General features: G+C 40.1%; 1 protein-coding gene across 1 annotated transcript in view; it reads left to right on the top strand.

The window, feature by feature from the left end:
• Positions 1–13,650, top strand: part of LOC120856187 (cytochrome P450 4X1) — a 53,797-nt gene that overhangs the window by 28,588 nt on the left and 11,559 nt on the right. The window contains exons 5-6 of the mRNA XM_040231232.1: positions 669–796; positions 883–1,037. Of these exons, the coding sequence (XP_040087166.1) occupies positions 669–796; positions 883–1,037 (283 nt within the window). The remainder of the gene's footprint in view (positions 1–668; positions 797–882; positions 1,038–13,650) is intronic.

The following is a 13,650-nucleotide window of genomic DNA, read 5'->3' as shown; positions in this document are numbered from 1 at the left end:
ACCTCTGCATGTCCAACAGGAAGAAGGTTACTACTTTACTATCCAGCAAAAGAAAAGAATTTTTCCTTACCTGCAACAGCCCAGTTAATGAGACTATCACAACTTGGACAATGAAAAACCACTGCAATCTAATCTCCCAGTTTCCTTCAATGGACTCTGTTTATAACAGCTCCCCCAAGTCCTCCTTCTCCTCTATAACTGTTCCTGTCCTTTGTTCTCCTGACTTGCCCAGGTGACTCAATGGTAAAGAATCTACCTACAATGCAAGAGATACAGGAGACACGGGTTTGATCCCTGAAGTCAGGAAGATCCCCTAGAGGAGGAAATGGCAATCCACTCCAGTATTCTTGCCTGGGAAATCTCATGGACAGAGGACCCTGGTGGGCTACAGTCCATGGGGTCACAAAGAGTTGGACACAACTAAGCATGCATGTACCGTGATTGCATGTCCTGAATTTCAATTCTTTGCTGTGCCTAAATAAACCCATTTTACTGGTGAAATAAGGGGCAGCTATTTAGGGTTAACATTTACTTATATGACCTTTGACCCCTGCGAAGTCAGAATTGTCTCTGTCAATTCTCTGTGTTAAGAGAAGTGTCAGGGAGGAACTTTCAGATAAAAGCGTTTTGATGGTGATGATGATGATGATCTTGACCTCCTGTGCCAGGATAAGTGGGAGAAGATTTGTGGCTCTCAGGATACACTTCTGGATGTTTATGAGCACATCGACTTGATGACCCTGGACATACTCATGAAATGTATTTTCAGCTGGGAAACCAACTGCCAAACAGACAGGTCAGTTACAGGAGGGGAAAAAAAAAAAACCTCGTTTGCATTATTTAAGCCATTTATTGACATATTATCTCCACTCCCTCTTCTAGCTCCCATGATTATTATGTAAAAGCAACAAGTGAAGGCAGCAGTATCCTTATAGAACGCGTGTTCAATTACTTTTATCACTGTGACCTAATTTTCAAATTAAGCCCTCTGGGCCACCGCTTGCAGGAGATAAAGAAGATATTGCATCAGCATACAGGTATTTCTTGAATTTGGATTGTCCAAGTCCATACACTGTCATAGTTGTATTCTGTCTCTCTAGAGGAACAAGTCTCAGTGTGAAAAGAGAAAGAATTCTTGTTCTTAATGGAGCTTTTATAGGAACACTGCTCAAATGAAACAATTCCTATAGAAGAGTTTGCTACATCCACAGTAGTCTTATCTGAATTTTTCTATATAGGTGAAAGTGAAAGTCACTCAGTTGTGTCCGACTCTTTGCGACCTCATGAATTATACAGTCCATGGAATTCTCCAGGCCAGAATACTGGAGTGGGTAGCCTTTCCCTTCTCCAGGGGATCTTCCTAACTCAGGGATTGAACCCAGGTCTCCCACATTGCGGGCGGATTCTTTACCAGCTGAGCCACAAGAGAAGCCCTTTCTATATATTACACCATTTTTATTATATGCAGTTTTTATTAATACAAATATAACATAGCAAGTGGGCACTTAACATTTTATAACATTTTACCTGGCATGGCTTTTTGCATAGTGATTTTCATAGCAATGACAAGCTAAAAATATTCAGGCAACATAGGAATAAATGGAGGATCAGAGTAAACATGGGCATCCATTCAAAAACAAGGACCCCCTGGGGGACTGTTCAATGGGTATAAAGTAGTTATGCAAGATGAATAAGTTCTAAAGATCTGCTGTACAACATAGAACCTATAGTGAACAATATTGTGCACTTTAGGTAGATCTTGTTAAGTATTCTAACCCCAATAAAAAAATAAAATAAAAGAAGCTTCATTCTAAAATAAGTAGTTTTAGCAAAACATAAACAAAAGTTGAAAGCAATTAAGTTTTTAAGCAATTCAACACTACTTTTCATGAACATCAAAACAGAGAATATTTATCAGGCCATTAATTAATCCTTCCTCACCTCCACCACTGAGTAGCAGTATGACTTTGGGCAAGTTACTGTTCTGTCTCAGGGTTATCTGTAAAATGAAGATTAAAAAAACGTATCTCATTGCTTTGTGATGATGATTAAATATGTTAATATATGTAAAGCACTTAAGACAGTCCCTGGAACTGAATAAATGTTAAATATAAAATACATTTGTTCCAAGAAACTTGCAAGACACACCTACACGTGCATACAAATGGAGACACACAAATATAGATATTATAAGGACATACAGATAAGCAGATTAGAAATCATCTAAAATACAAATGGGCTTTCGGTATAACAGTAGTTATCAAACCTGTTTGTATCATGGCCCACACCAAAAATATTAATATTTAAATATTAGAGGAAATAGGAGTGGATTTGTAGGCATCTACACAGAACTTAGTGAAAACAATTATTCACATTCTCTTGCTATTGCCTAATTATGATAAAAAAAACAAAGTGCAGAACACTAGGGGGAAATTAAATGTTAAATTTTTTATCTGTCCTTGCTATTCTTTGGAACTCTGCATTCAGATGCTTATATCTTCCTTTTCTCCTTTGCTTTGCGCTTCTCTCCTTTTCACAGCTATTTGTAAGGCCTCCCCAGACAGCCATGTTGCTTGTTTGCATTTCTGTTCCATGGGGATGGTCTTGTTTGTTTGTTTGTTTGTTTTTTCATTCAATAAACATTTATTGGATGCGTCATATGTACTAGGTACAGAAACCAGGGCCAGATTCTGAAGTAAGTGGTGTCTTCAATAGATACCAAAAGACATTTGATGACATTCAATATCCAGTCCTGAATTTTTTTTTCACTCTCATTAAAATAGATGGATTTTAAAATTGTGGTTTTAACCATTTTCATTTTTAATGTTTAATTTTGTTTATATTTTGGCCACACCACGTGGCATGCAAGAACTCAGTTTCCTGACCAGGGATTGGACCCAGGCCCTCTACAGTGGGAGCACAGAGTATTAACCACTGGACCGCCTCTTCTGAATCATTTTTAAATATGTACAATTCAATGGCATGAAGTACATTCAGTGTTGTATAACCACAAAACTATTTCCACAACTTTAGCCCAAGGACAAACACTATACCCATTAAAAAATAACTCATCCATCTTCCATCCTGTTTCCTGGGAGCTTCTGTTGTACTTTGTCTCCATGACTTTGCCTACTGAAGATAATGAATATAGGCGGAATCATAAAATATTTGCTCTTTTGTGTATGGTTTCTTTCACTGAGCATATCTTTACAACATTCATCCAGGTTGTAGCATGTACCAGAATTTTGGTCCTTTTTTTAATTGTGAGAAAATATACATAAGATGAAATTTAATGTTTTAAAGTATACAGTCCAGTAGCATTACAGACATGCACGTTGTACCAACACCACCATTCATGTCCAGAATTTCCACTTCTCAAACTGAACTTGCAACCCATTAGACAGTAACTTTCCATTCCCTCCCTCGCATCCTTGGCAATAACCATTCTGTCTCTGTGAACCTGACTACTCTTGGTATCTCATACACATGGAATCCTACAGAATTTGTCCTTTGCCCCTGGATTATTGCACGTAGCTTAGTGTCTTCAAGATTCATTTACACTGTAGCATGTATCAAAAAAATTTTTTAAGGCTAAATTATGTTCCATTGTACGTACAGACCTAGAGCTTTGTAGTTTTCCCTCAGAGATCTTGTACATATTTTGTTAGACTTATACCTAAATATTTTGTTTCCTTTCTTCTTCTTTCTTGGTGCTAATGTAAATGGTACTGGGTTTTTAATGTTATTATTATTTTTTCTTCTTTTTGCTTCTCGGTTTTTAATTCTAATTGATTACTGATCCATAAGAAAGCTATTAGCCAGCCACTGCGCCCTTACTTTGATGCTGCGCTTCCCCTCCCTAACCATCCTTGGCTCAAGGCAGCACCAAAGGAGTCCAACTCCCATAACCAAGAGCATCACGTCCACCCCCCAAGAAGCCCCAGGCTCCCACACACCTGCGGGGGAGCAGATGGGCACTCTCAGTCTGAAGCAATCTCTCTTGTGCCAGGTTCATGCTGAAATGTGCAGAAACAGGTGAACACCCACCCAGTAATGAGAGAGGGAAGTTTACGGGTCCTCACCTAACGTGCTCAGATACTCAGTTGTGTCTGATTCTTTATGACCCCATGGACTATAGCCCACCAGACTCCTCTGTCCATGGGATTTTCCAGGCAAGGATACTGGAGTGGGGAGATGGTCTTCATCTCTGTCTCTGTACAATGTCACGAACCTCCGTCCATAGTTCATCAGGCACTCTGTCTATCTGATCTAGTCCCTTAAATCTATTTCTCACTTCCACTGTATAATCATAAAGAATTTAATTTAGGTCATACTTGAATGGTCTAGTAGTTTTCCCTACTTCCTTCAATTTAACTCTGAATTTGGCAATAAGGAGTTCATGATCTGAGCCACAGTCAGCTCCCAGTCTTGTTTTTGCTGACTGTATAGAGCTTCTCCATCTTTGGCTGCAAAAAATATAATCAACCTGATTTCGGTGTTGACCATCTGGTGATGTCCATGTATAGAATCTTTTCCTGTGTTGTTGGAAGAGGGTGTTGGCTATGACCAGTGTGTTCTTTTGGCAAAACTCTATTAGTCTTTGCCCTGCTTCATTCTGTACTCCAAGGCCAAATTTGCCTGTTACTCCAGGTGTTTCTTGACTTCCTACTTTTGCATTCCATTCCCCTATAATGAAAAGGACATCTTTTGGGGGTGTTAGTTCTAAAAGGTCTTGTAGGTCTTCATAGAACCGTTCAACTTCAGCTTCTTCAGTGTTACTGGTTGGGACATAGGCTTGGATTACCATGATATTGAATGGTTTGCCTTGGAGACGAACAGAGATCATTCTGTCGTTTTTGAGATTGCATCCAAGTACTGCATTTCGGACTCTTTTGTTGACCATGATGGCTACTCCATTTCTTCTAAGGGATTCTTGCCCACAGGAGTAGAGATAATGGTCATCTGAGTTAAATTCACCCATTCCAGTCCATTTTAGTTCGCTGATTCCTAGAATGTTGACGTTCACTCTTGCCATCTCCTGTTTGACCACTTCCAATTTGCCTTGATTCATGGACCTAACATTCCAGGTTCCTATGCAATATTGCTCTTTACAGCATCGGACCTTGCTTCTATCACCAGTCACATCCACAACTGGGTATTGTTTTTGCTTTGGCTTCATCCTTTCATTCTTTTGGGAATTATTTCTCCACTGATCTCCAGTAGCATATTGGGCACTTACCAACCTGGGGAGTTCCTCTTTCAGTGTCCTATCTTTTTGCCTTTTCATACTGTTCATGGGGTTCTCAAGGCAAGAATACTGAAGTGGTTGGCTATTCCCTTCTCCAGTGGACCACATTCTGTCAGACCTCTCCACCATGACCCACCCATCTTGGGTGGCCCCACACGGCGTGGCTTAGTTTCACTGAGTTAGACAAGGCTGTGGTCCATGTGATCAGATAGACTAGTTTTCTGTGATTATAGTTTCAATGTGTCTGCCCTCTGATACCCTCTCGCAACACCTACCGTCTTACTTGGGTTTCTCTTACCTTGGACGTGGGGTATCTCTTCACAGCTGCTCCAGCAAAGTGCATCCGCTGCTCCTTACCTTGGACAAGGTCACCCCTCCTGACTTTCAAAGTGTAGCAGCTCCTCTCGGCCCTCCTGCACCCATGTAACCGCTGCTCCTTGGACAAGAGGTTGCTCCTCTCGGCCACCACCCCTGACCTCAGATGTGAGGTAGCTTCTCTTGGCCACTCCTGGACCATCTCAGCCTGGCGCTCTTGGTCGCCACCCCTGACTTTGGGCTTGGGGTAGCTCCTCTCGGCATGCCTCTGCACAGTCTGTCGCAGCCAACGCGCCTCATGGAAAACAAATGCAAAAAAGCAAATGGCTGTCTGGGGAGGCCTTACAAATAGCTGTGAAAAGAAGAGAAGTGAAAAGCAAAGGAGAAAAGGAAAGATATAAGCATCTGAATGCAGTGTTCCAAAGAATACCAAGGAGAGATCAGAAAGCCTTCCTCAGCGATCAATGCAAAGAAATACCAGAAAAAAAAACAAAATGGGAAAGACTAGAGAGCTCTTGAAAATTAGAGATACCAAGGGAACATTTCATGCAAAGATGGGCTCAATAAAGGACAGAAATGGTATGGACCTAACAGAAGCAGAAGATATTAAGAAGAGGTAGCAAGAATACACAGAACTGTACAAAAAAAAAATCTTCACAACCCAGATAATCATGATGGTGTGATCACTCACCTAGACCCAGACATTCTGAAATGTGAAGTCAAGTGGGCCTTAGGAAGCATCACTATGAACAAAACTAGCGGAGGTTATGGAATTCCAGTTGAGCTATTTCAAATCCTGAAAGATGATATTGTGAAACTGCTGCACTCAATATGCCAGCAAATTTGGAAAACTCAGCAGTGGCCTCAGGACTGGAAAAGGTCAGTTTTCATTCCAATCCCAAAGAAAGGCAATGCCCAAGAATGCTTAAACTACCACACAGTTGCACTCATCTCACATGCTAGTAAAGTAATGCTTAAAATTCTCCAAGCCAGGCTTCAGCAATACATGAACTGTGAACTTCCTGATGTTCAAGTTGGTTTTAGAAAAGGCAGAGGAACCAGAGATCAAATTGCCAACATCCGCTGGATCATGGAAAAAGCAAGAGAGTTCCAGAAAAACATCTATTTCTGCTTTATTGACTATGCCAAAGCCTTTGACTGTGTGGATCACAAGAAACTGTGGAAAATTCTGAGAGAGATGGGAATACCAGGCCACCTGACCTGCCTCTTGGGAAATCTGTATGCAGGTCAGGAAGCAATAGTTAGGACTGGACATGGAACAACAGACTGGTTCCAAATAGGAAAAGAAGTACCTTAAGGCTGTATATTGTCACCCTGCTTATTTAACTTCTATGCAGAGTACATCATGAGAAACGCTGGGCTGGAGGAAGCACAAGCTGGAATCAAGATTGCCGGGAAAAATACCAATAACCTCAGATATGCAGATGACACCACCCTTATGGCAGAAAATAAACACTTTTCAAAAATTTCCATTAGTCAGATTTATTCATATTTTTTTTTACTGCATCTAGATTTTGAGCGATAGTCAAAAGCCTTCCTCTATTGTAGAATACCTCAACTATGGCACTAATGACATTTGGGGCTAGCTAAATCTTTGTTATGCAGACAATGAGGAGCTGTCCAGTGCATTGTAGGATGCTTAGCTGTATCCCTGACATAAACCCACTTGATGATAGTAGGACTCTTGACAGAGTTGCTTTAATATTTCCAAATGATTATCTAATTGCCCCATCACCATTTATTAAAAAGTCCCATCTTTTCCAGTCAGTTTGAGGTAACCACTTTTATCATATTCTAATGTACTTGGACCTATTTCTTCACTTTCTTTTCTATCCATTGGTCTATCTATTTGTGTGCTAAATCACACTGAATCAATTAAAGAGACTTGTAGTATTTTTTTAATTAATAAGGTATTTTTCAGGGGGTTTTAGGCTTATAGAAAAATTGAGCAGAAAGCACAGAGTTCCCATATATTGCTACTTCTTCACCACCCCCTATATACATACTTTCCCTTATTAACATCTTGTATAAGTATGGTGTATTTCTTATAATGGGTGAGCCATTATGATTTTACATATATATTTATTTATTTTATTTATTTATTTTTGGCTGCACTGAGTCTTCACTAGTTGTGGCCAGCAGGGGCTACTCTCCACTTGTGCTTCGTCGGCTTCTCATTGCAGTGGCTTCTCTTGTTGAGAAGCACAAGGTCTAAGCACATGGGCTTCAGTAGTTCTGGCTGGTGGTCTCCAGAGCACAAGGTCAGTGGTTGTGGCACATGGGCTTAGCTGGCCTCTGGCACGTGGGATTTTTCTGGACCAGTGGTGTCCCCTGTGTTGCAAGGCAGATTCTTAACCACTGGGCCACCAGGGAAGCCCTCTTGAGTCATTATTAACTGAAGTCCATAGTTTAGGGTTCACTCTTTATGTGTATACTCTCTGGATTTTGAGAAATATGTAATGATATGTTTCCACCATTTCAGTATCATACAGCATAGTTTCACTGCCCTTAAAACTCTTCTGTGCTCCACCTACTTAGCCCTCCTTCCTTTGTGCCACACCCCTGGAAACCACTAATTTTTTTACTGTCTCTATAGTTTGGCCTCTTCCATGTCATTAACTGGAATCATACTATATATAACCTTTTTAGATTGTTTTTTTTTTTTTTTCACTTAGCAATATGCATTTAAAGTTCTTCCATGTATCTTCATGGCTTGATAGTGCATTTATTTTTATTGTTCAATTCTATTTTATTGTATAAGGGCTTCCCTTGTGGCTCAGCTGGTAAAGAATCCACCTCTAATGTGGGAGACCTCAGTTCGATCCCTGGATTAGGAAGATCCCTGGAGAAGGGAAAGGCTACACACTCCAGTATTCTGGCCTGGAGAATTCCATGGACTATACAGTCCCTGGGGTCACAAAGAGTCGGACACAACTGAGCGACTTTCACTTTCACTTATGAGTGTATCACAGTTTACCTATTGAAGGACATCTTCAGTTCAGTTCAGTTCAGTCGCTCAGTCATGTCCGACTCTTTGCGACCCCATGAATCGCAGCACGCCAGGCCTCCCTGTCCATCACCATCTCCCGGAGTTCACTCAGACTCACGTCCATCGAGTCCGTGATGCCACCCAGCCATCTCATCCTCTGTCGTCTCCTTCTCCTCCTGCCCCCAATCCCTCCCAGCATCAGAGTCTTTTCCAATGAGTCAACTCTTCGCATGAGGTGTCCAAAGTACGGGAGTTTCAGCTTTAGCATCATTCCTTCCAAAGAACACCCAGGGTTGATCTCCTTCAGAATGAACTGGTTGGATCTCCTTGCAGTCCAAGGGACTCTCAAGAATCTTCTCCAACACCACAGTTCAAACGCATCAATTCTTCGGTGCTCAGCCTGCTTCACAGTCCAGCTCTCACATCCATACACGACCACAGGAAAAACCATAGCCTTGACTAGGCGGACCTTAGTCGGCAAAGAAATGTCTCTGCTTTTCAATATACTATCTAGGTTGGTCATAACTTTTCTTCCAAGGAGTAAGCATCTTTTAATTTCATGGCTGCAGTCACCATCTGCAGTGATTCTGGAGCCCAAAAAAATAAAGTCTGACACTGTTTCTACTGTTTCCCCATCTATTTCCCATGAAATGATGGGACCAGATGCCATGATCTTCATTTTCTGAATGTTGAGCTTTAAGCCAACTTTTTCGCTCTCCTCTTTCACTTTCATCAAGAGGCTTTTTAGGTCCTCTTCACTTTCTGCCATAAGGGTGATGTCATCTGCATATCTGAGGTTATTGATATTTCTCCCAGCAATCTTGATTCCAGCTTGTGTTTCTTCCAGTCCAGTGTTTCTCATGATGTACTCTGCATATAAGTTAAATAAGCAGGGTGACAATATACAACCTTAAGGTACTTCTTTTCCTATTTGGAACCAGTCTGTTGTTCCATGTCCAGTTCTAACTGTTGCTTCCTGACCTGCATACAGATTTCTCAAGAGTCAGGTCAGGTGGCCTGGTATTCCCATCTCTCTCAGAATTTTCCACAGTTTCTTGTGATCCACACAGTCAAAGGCTTTGGCATAGTCAATAAAGCAGAAATAGATGTTTTGCTGGAACTCTCTTGCTTTTTCCATGATCCAGCGGATGTTGGCAATTTGATCTCTGGTTCCCCTGCTTTTTCTAAAACCAGCTTAAACTAGTTGCTTTCAAAAAGCCAAGTTTTGACAATTTTGAATAAAGCCTCTATAAACATTTGTGCACAGCTTTTTGTATGAACTCAAGTTTCAGCTCCTTTGGGTAAATAGCAAGGAGGATGATTAGAGATGACATGGTAAGGATAAGTTTAGTTTTGTAAGAATCCACCAAATTATCCTCCAAATGTTCCCTCTATTGTAATGTCTTTATTTGGTTTTGATACCCACCAGGGTTCTGGGTATTCCCCAGTCAATAGAAATTGACTGGAAGCCAGACAAGAAATTCAGTCAAGCCTTCATTGGGGCTCCAGGAGGGAGCAGAAACAAGTGACAAGCTCCCTTGCTTGGTCCCCAAGGCGGGTGGCTGAGCTTGTTTCTTACATGGGGCGACAATAGGAGTGTGTCCAGGGGTCTGGCTGGAAGGGTGGCTTAGGTGGTTTGCCCATCCTTTGTGTTGTTGAGTACAGGGGGCCCTGTGGAACACCCTGCTTTTGCTCCTGACACCCAGTTTTGGCTCCAGGTCCTTCAGAAATGGCAGATGGGTTTTGGTTTTGGTCTGTGTATTTTATATCTTTTGGTCTAGAGTTTGCCCTAACTGCACATGCACACAATAATTTGTAGTCCCATATAGTTTCTTTGTATACTGTAGCTTGAGAAGAGATGTGTCCAGGTACAAGCTTTTCAGCACTGCAGCAAAGGGTCCCAGATTCCAGGCCTGTCTCAGTTAAGGAGTGAGAGTAATGGCTGGTCTCATAAAATAAGTCAGGAAGTACTCCCTCTGCTTTGATTTTTCTGGAAGAGATTGTAGAGAATTGGTAGGATTTCTTTCCTAAATGTTTGGTAGAAATCACCAAGGAAATCAACCAGGTCTGGTCCATTCTGGTTTGGAAGGTTATTAATTATTGACTCAAACAGTTTTATAGATAGAGGTCTATTCAGATTAGCTATTTCTCTTTTGACTTTTGGTAGATTGTGTCTTTCAGGAAATTGACCCATTTCAAATTGTAAGCATGGAGTTGATCATAATATTTCCTTATTCTCTTTTTAATATCCATAAGATCAGAAGTGATGGTTCCTCTTGTACTTATTAATAGCAATTTTGTCTTTTCTCTTTTTTCCTTAGTTAACCTGGCTAGAGATTTATCAACTTTACTGATCTTTGCTAAGAACCAACTTTTGACTTCATTGATTTTTTTCTCTTTATTTCTTATTTCAGTTTTATTTCTTTCTGCTCAGATTTTTATGATTTCTTTTCCTTTAGTTAATTTGGACTTAATTTTTTTCTTCTTTTTCTGTTTCCCAAGGGAGAAGCTTGGATGATTGATTTTAGATTTTTCTTCTTTTCTGATCATTCTTTTAATGCTATAACTTTCCCTTTAAGCACTGCTTTCACTGTATCTCACAATTTTGATTAACTGTATTTGAATTTTCATTAATTCAAAATATTTTTTAAGTTGCTCTTGAGACTACTTCTATGACTCATGTGTTATTTAGAAGTGTGTGATTTACTTGCCAAATAATTTGGAGTTTTCCAATTATCTTTCCACTACTGATTTCTATTTCATCGTGGTTTGAAAGCATACATCCTATGAGCTCTATTTTTTAAAGTCTAGGTTATGGTTTACGGCCCTAAATATGGTCTGTGTTTGTCAGCGTTCTCATGTTGAATGAGATATTCGATAGTTGTCAAATAGATCCAGTTGATTGATGATGTTGTTCGGTTCAACCATATCCTTGCTTGTTTTCTGCCTGCTGGATCTGTCCATTATGATAGAAGGATATTGAAGTCTCCAGCTATGATAGTAGATTTATTTATTTCTTCTTGAGTCCTATTACTTTTTGGCTCATGCATTTTGAGACTCCTTTGTTAGGCACATACACATTAAAGATCATTGTCTTCTTGGATAATTGACCCCTTTGTCATTATGTAATACTCTTCTTTATCCCTAATATTTTCTTTTCTCTGAAATCTTTTCTGTTTGAAACTAACATTGCTTCTTCAGCTTTCTTTTGATTAGTTAGCATGGTATATAGAGAAGGCAATGGCACCCCACTCCAGTACTCTTGCCTGGAAAATCCCATGGATGGAGGAGCCTGGTAGGCTGCAGTCCATGGGGTCACAAAGAGTCGGACACGCATGAGCGACTTCACTTTGGCTTTTCACTTTCATGCATTGGAGAAGGAAATGGCAACCCACTCCAGTGTTCTTGCCTGGAGAATCCCAGGGATGGGGGAGCCTGGTGGGCTGCCGTCTATGGGGTCTCACAGAGTCGGACACGACTGAAGCGACTTAGTAGCAGCAGCAGCAGCATGGTATATCTTTCTCTGTCCCTTTACTTTTAATTTATGTATATCTTTATATATTGAAGGTGGGCTTGTAGACAACATACAGTTGGACCTTGTTTTTTAGGTGCATTCTGACCTTCTTTGTCTTTTAATTGGTGTAGTAACCATTGATGTTTAAAGTGATCGTTGATATTTGTTGTTCAGTCACTCAGTCGTGCCCGACTCTGCACATGGACTCCATGGACTCCGGCACACCAGGCTTCCCTGTCCTTCACCATCTCCCTGAGCTTGCTCAAATTCATGTGCATTGAGTCAGTGATGCCATCCAATCATCTTGTCCTCTGTCATCCCTTCTCCTCCTGCCGTCAGTCTTTCCCAGCATCAGGGTCTTTTCTAATGAGTTGGCTCTTCGCATCAGGTGGCCAAAGTATTGGAGCTTCAGCTTCGGCATCAGTCCTTCCAGTGAATATTCAGGATTGATTTCCTTTAGGATTGACTAGTTTGATCTCCTTGCAGTCCAAGGGACTCTCAAAAGTCTTCTCCAACACCACAGTTCAAAAACACAAATTATTTGGCACTCAGCCTTCTTTATGGTCCAAGTCTCACATCCATACATGACTACTGGAAAAAACATAGCTTTAACTATATGGGTCTTTGTTGGCAAAGTAATATCTCTGCTTTTTAACATGCTGTCTAGGTATGTCATAGCTTTTCTTCCAAGGAGCAAGTATCTTTCAATTTCATGGCTGCAGTCACCATCTGCATTGATTTTGGAGCTCAAGAAAATAAAGTCTATCACTGTTTCCATTATTTCCCCATCTGTTTGCCATGAAGTAATGGGACTGGATGCCATGATCTTAGTTTTTTGAATGTTGAATTTTAAGCCGCTTTTTCCCTCCCTACTCCTCCTATTTTTAGTAGCATTATTTTCACTTTTAATGCTTATGTGTTACTATTCTGTCCACATCTTTAGCCTTATTTTATTCTGATATCTAGAATTAAATCTTTGAAAGGCCCACCTCAGTTATTTTAATAAAGTTTTTCCAGTAATTTCTTGGTTGGATGAAACTCATCCACTATAGATTCCTCAAGATGGGCTTCTGAGTTCATATAAGTTTATAACAGTTATTTGGAAGACTTGATACGTGAAGGATAGTTTTACTGGATAAAAATTTTGCCTCATACTTTGTTTCCTTGAGTTTTTCCTAAATACTTTAACCTTGCCTTGATTTTTTTTTTATTGTTCTTGAGAAGTATGATGCTGGCTTAATTCATCATCATTAAAAGTCATTTGATATTTTTGTCTAGAATCTCTGAGAATTTCCTTTTCTCTGCCTTTAATGTCAAGTAGTTTTATTAGGAGAAATATATATGTGGATTGGTTATTCTGTTCCAATTTTTCCAGACATAGTATGAGCCCTTTAATGTGTAGATTTAATTTTTCTCTTATTTCCAGAAAGTTTTCTTGGATTATAATTTTAAACACTCTATCCAATATTTTTTTCCTTTCAGCCCCTTCAGTTATATATAGGTTGGCATTTCTTTGCTGGTCTTTTTCTTTTCATTCCATTTCATGTGATAATTTTTCCATGA

This window comes from Oryx dammah, unplaced genomic scaffold, assembly GCF_014754425.2.
Source record: "Oryx dammah isolate SB20612 unplaced genomic scaffold, SCBI_Odam_1.1 HiC_scaffold_28, whole genome shotgun sequence".
In the NCBI taxonomy this organism is placed as follows: Eukaryota; Metazoa; Chordata; class Mammalia; order Artiodactyla; family Bovidae; genus Oryx; species Oryx dammah.
This window is presented reverse-complemented; position numbering and strand designations above follow the sequence as displayed.